The 4249-nt window shown below is 65.2% G+C and overlaps 1 protein-coding gene across 1 annotated transcript; it reads left to right on the plus strand.

The window, feature by feature from the left end:
- Nucleotides 1-247: 247 nt before the first annotated feature.
- On the plus strand, nt 248-3037 carry COL8A2 (collagen type VIII alpha 2 chain; the record flags this gene model as incomplete). Its single annotated transcript, XM_082864956.1, has 2 exons — nt 248-503; nt 1119-3037. The coding sequence occupies 2 exons, from the start codon at nt 248-250 to the stop codon at nt 3035-3037; spliced, it is 2175 nt and encodes a 724-aa protein (XP_082721082.1).
- Between the last annotated feature and the right edge of the window lie 1212 nt (nt 3038-4249).

Raw genomic sequence — 4249 nt, forward strand, 5'->3', positions numbered from 1 at the left:
TGGCAAAGCTGTGCCAAGGTTAGGGATGCTCTGGAAGGGCATCTGGCCGCCAAGTGAATAGTTAGGGGGAAGCTACTGTCCAGGGAGGGGTCCTCGGTAGACTTGGGGGGGCGGCGATAGAGAGCTATGGGCAGGATTAGGAGAGGTTTAGTAACTTCTGCAGACTCTGAGACTTTGAGAATTGCTTGTGAATAATATCTAAATCCTGATCTTTTTGTGAGTCCCTGGGCCCGGTGCCAACGTACCCATGGGCTGGCTTGATGGCCCCTCTCGTTCCTCCCTGCAGCAAAAGCCTAAGGACGCCATGCGGGGGGCTCTGACGTCCCTGTCTTCGCTGCCGCCACCTCTGCTGCTGCTGCTGCTGGTGCTGGGGTGCGGGCTGAGGGCGGCCGCCAGCGGTGGAGCCGCCGGGGCAGCGGGCTACCCGCCGGTGCAGTACGTGCAGCCCATGCACAAAGGACCCATGGGGCCGCCCTTCCGCGAGGGCAAGGGCCAATACCTGGGTGAGCACCTCCCCGCCCCGCCCCGCCCCGGACAGTCCTGACCCCCAACTCCCTGCCTCCCGACCTCCACCAGCTCTTCCCAGGCGCCCCCGCCTCCGGCCACAGCCCCTCAATCCCCACCAAAGACTTTCCCATCTCCACTTTCTTCCTGATGCTGGTCCGGGGCGGGTGCAGAAGTGGGGTGGGGAAGTGGGGTGCCGCTGGCTGGCGGAGATGGTCTTTAGGTAGAGGGTGGGGCGGGAAGGTTTGTGGGGAAGTGGGGAGGGCGGGGCGGCTCAGATTGGCTCTAAGGAGGGATGCTGGTGCCACCTGGTGGCCACTCCACCCCGGTCAGGCAGGGATGAGAAGCTCTTAGGGAAGGCCTAGTCCGGGTGGGTTGGGTGCTAAGAGCCCTGGGTGTGGATACCCTGCAGTTCCCAAGGTGGCCACTGAACCGCCTAAATTCCATCTTCCATGAGAGCAGGGAGGGGGAGACCGGGACTGGTCTTCACGAACAGATACAGAACCTTGTCTTCTCAAGTTGCACCACACGCTGGTATGGGGAGTGGGAAGATGGGTCCCCTGTTCCCACTGTCCAGGCCCCTGACTGACCCCTTCTCTCTCTTTCTCTCTCAGAAATGCCTCTACCGCTGTTGCCAATGGACCTGAAAGGAGAGCCTGGTCCCCCAGGAAAACCCGGACCGCGGGGTCCCCCTGGCCCTCCTGGCTTCCCAGGAAAACCAGGCACTGGAAAACCAGGGCTACATGGGCAGCCTGGACCCGCTGGCCCCCCTGGCTTCTCCCGGATGGGCAAGGCTGGTCCCCCAGGGCTTCCAGGCAAGGTTGGCCCACCAGGGCAGCCGGGGCTTCGGGGGGAGCCAGGGATACGAGGGGACCAGGGCCTCCGGGGGCCCCCAGGGCCCCCTGGCCTACCTGGGCCCTCAGGCATTGCTGTCCCTGGAAAACCAGGTCCTCAGGGGGTGCCAGGGCCCCCAGGATTTGGGGGGGAGCCAGGGCCCCAGGGAGAGCCTGGGCCCCCGGGTGATCGAGGCCTCAAGGGCGAAAATGGAGTGGGCCAACCAGGGCTTCCTGGAGCCCCAGGCCAGGGGGGTGCCCCCGGACCCCCTGGTCTCCCTGGTCCAGCTGGCTTGGGCAAACCAGGTTTGGATGGGTTTCCTGGGGCCCCTGGAGATAAGGGTGAGTCTGGGCCTCCTGGGCTGCCAGGACCCAGGGGGGAACCAGGAGCTTTGGGCCCAAAAGGGCCCCCTGGGCTGGATGGTATGGGGGTACCAGGGTCAGCAGGGGTGCCAGGGCCACAGGGCCCACGAGGGGCCAAAGGGGAGCCAGGCACCCGGGGCCCTCCTGGCCTGATAGGCCCCACTGGCTATGGGATGCCAGGGCTGCCAGGTCCCAAGGGGGACAGGGGCCCAGCTGGGGTCCCGGGGCTCTTGGGGGACAGGGGCGAGCCAGGTGAGGATGGGGAGCCGGGGGAACAGGGACCACAGGGCCTTGGGGGCCCCCCTGGACTTCCAGGGTCTGCAGGGCTACCTGGCCGACGTGGGCCCCCGGGGCCTAAGGGGGAGACGGGGCCTGGAGGACCCCCAGGAGTGCCTGGCATTCGGGGTGACCAGGGGCCTAGTGGCCTGGCTGGGAAACCTGGGCTCCCAGGAGAGAGGGGGCTTCCAGGGGCTCATGGACCTCCTGGACCGACTGGGCCCAAAGGCGAGCCAGGTTTCACGGGCCGCCCTGGAGGACCAGGGGTGGCAGGAGCCCTGGGGCAGAAGGGTGACTTGGGGCTCCCTGGGCAGCCTGGCCTGAGAGGCCCTTCTGGAATCCCAGGACTCCAAGGTCCGACTGGCCCTATCGGGCCGCAGGGTCTGCCAGGCCTGAAGGGTGAACCAGGCCTGCCGGGGGCCCCTGGAGAGGGGAAAGTGGGAGAACCTGGCATGGCTGGGCCTACAGGGCCTCCTGGGGTCCCAGGTTCCCCAGGACTCACGGGCCCACCTGGGCCTCCCGGACCTCCCGGGCCCCCTGGTGCACCTGGGGCCTTCGATGAGACTGGCATCGCCGGCCTGCACCTGCCCAATGGCGGCGTGCAGGGAGCTGTGCTGGGCAAGGGGACCAAGCCCCGGCTTGGGCTGGGCGAGCTGTCGGCCCATGCCACGCCCGCCTTCACCGCTGTGCTCACCTCGCCCTTCCCCGCCTCAGGCATGCCTGTGAAGTTTGACCGGACCCTCTACAATGGCCACAGTGGCTACAACCCGGCCACCGGCATCTTCACCTGCCCCGTGGGCGGGGTCTACTACTTTGCTTACCACGTGCACGTCAAGGGCACCAACGTGTGGGTGGCCCTGTACAAGAACAACGTGCCAGCCACCTACACCTATGACGAGTACAAGAAGGGCTACCTGGACCAGGCGTCTGGGGGGGCCGTGCTCCAGCTGCGGCCCAACGACCAGGTCTGGGTGCAGATGCCCTCGGACCAGGCCAATGGCCTCTACTCCACCGAGTACATCCACTCCTCCTTTTCAGGATTCTTGCTGTGCCCCACATAACCCATGCTGCCCCGGCCTCCTCCTCTTTAGCGGTAGAGAGACCTTCTCACTTACAAAGAACCTCCATTTAAAGAAAAACCAAAGGCCAAACAGAGGCGGGAGCAGAGGCGGCCGCGGCCTTGGCCCGAGGAGACTGACTGGGTTTCTCCCTCCGCGCAGGCTGAGGTGGTTTCTGGAAGAAGGTGGCCTGCGTTCCTCTCCCCCGAGTGTCTGTGCAGCGTCGGGGTTGTGCCCCCTCTCCTGCCCTGCCTGGCCTGCAGGCAGGGCCCCAGGACGCTCTGCCCAGCTGGTGGAGACCCCTGGCCCCTGTGAGTGCTGGGCCCTGCTGGGCGGCGAAGGATGCTGCTGCTGTGCGAGTCAGAGCTGAGAGGGGACTGAATTCCCCCACCCGTTCCCCCGGGGAGACATCGTCCCAGCCCTGCCCTTCCTGCCTGCCCGCAGACGGCCCCTGCTCAAGGAGTGGGGCAGGGCCTCCCTCAGTTCTTGGCTGCCCCGCGCGGGACCTCCAGCATAAGACGGTGGGTCCCCTGAAGAGTTTTTGTTTCTCTCCAGGGGAAGGGAGAGGAGGGGGACCATCGAGGTGGCCAGTGGACACCCTGTCAGGACTGCCACCCTAGCAGTGGGGCGGTGGCATCAGGCCTGTCCCTGGCAGGTACAGGCGTGTGGCCCCTCCTTCAGGCTCCCAGGAAGTGCCGACCCCCCTTCACTGCTCAGGCTGCAGCCATGGGGAACGGTGGTTTGTGAGGGGTAGGGGCATGGGTCTGAGGCAGGATGGCAGCTCTTCACGTTCGTCTCCATCCCCCAGGCTGCCCCCACCAGCTCTGGCTCTGTTCATCATGAGGCCAGCCACCCAGGCCCCTAGGGACCGCCACAGGCGGGCACGAGGCAGGATGGGCAGTCAGCGAACATGAGTATTCCTCCCTTTCTCTCCTTTCACCTGCTGGGGGAGGGCTGATTTTCTCAGACAAAATTGTAAGGGATCCTTGCCACCCCCAACCCCAGTATCCCCAAGGCAGAGAGCTTCTTGTTTGCCCTCAGAACAAGGTGCACACAAGCTTGGGGATGAAGGCCACCGCCCGCTTTTTCTTAATAGCCATATGATGGGTGTGTGTCGACTGCAGGGGTTAGTCTGCTGGGGCTTCTTCTTCACCCTCTGGTTCCAATTTCCTGTCCTAGGCAGGATTAGGGCCCGGGAGGATGAGGCCCTGAGAA

This window comes from Leucopleurus acutus (assembly GCF_964270905.1).
Source record: "Leucopleurus acutus genome assembly, chromosome: 2".
Taxonomy (NCBI): Eukaryota; Metazoa; Chordata; class Mammalia; order Artiodactyla; family Delphinidae; genus Leucopleurus; species Leucopleurus acutus.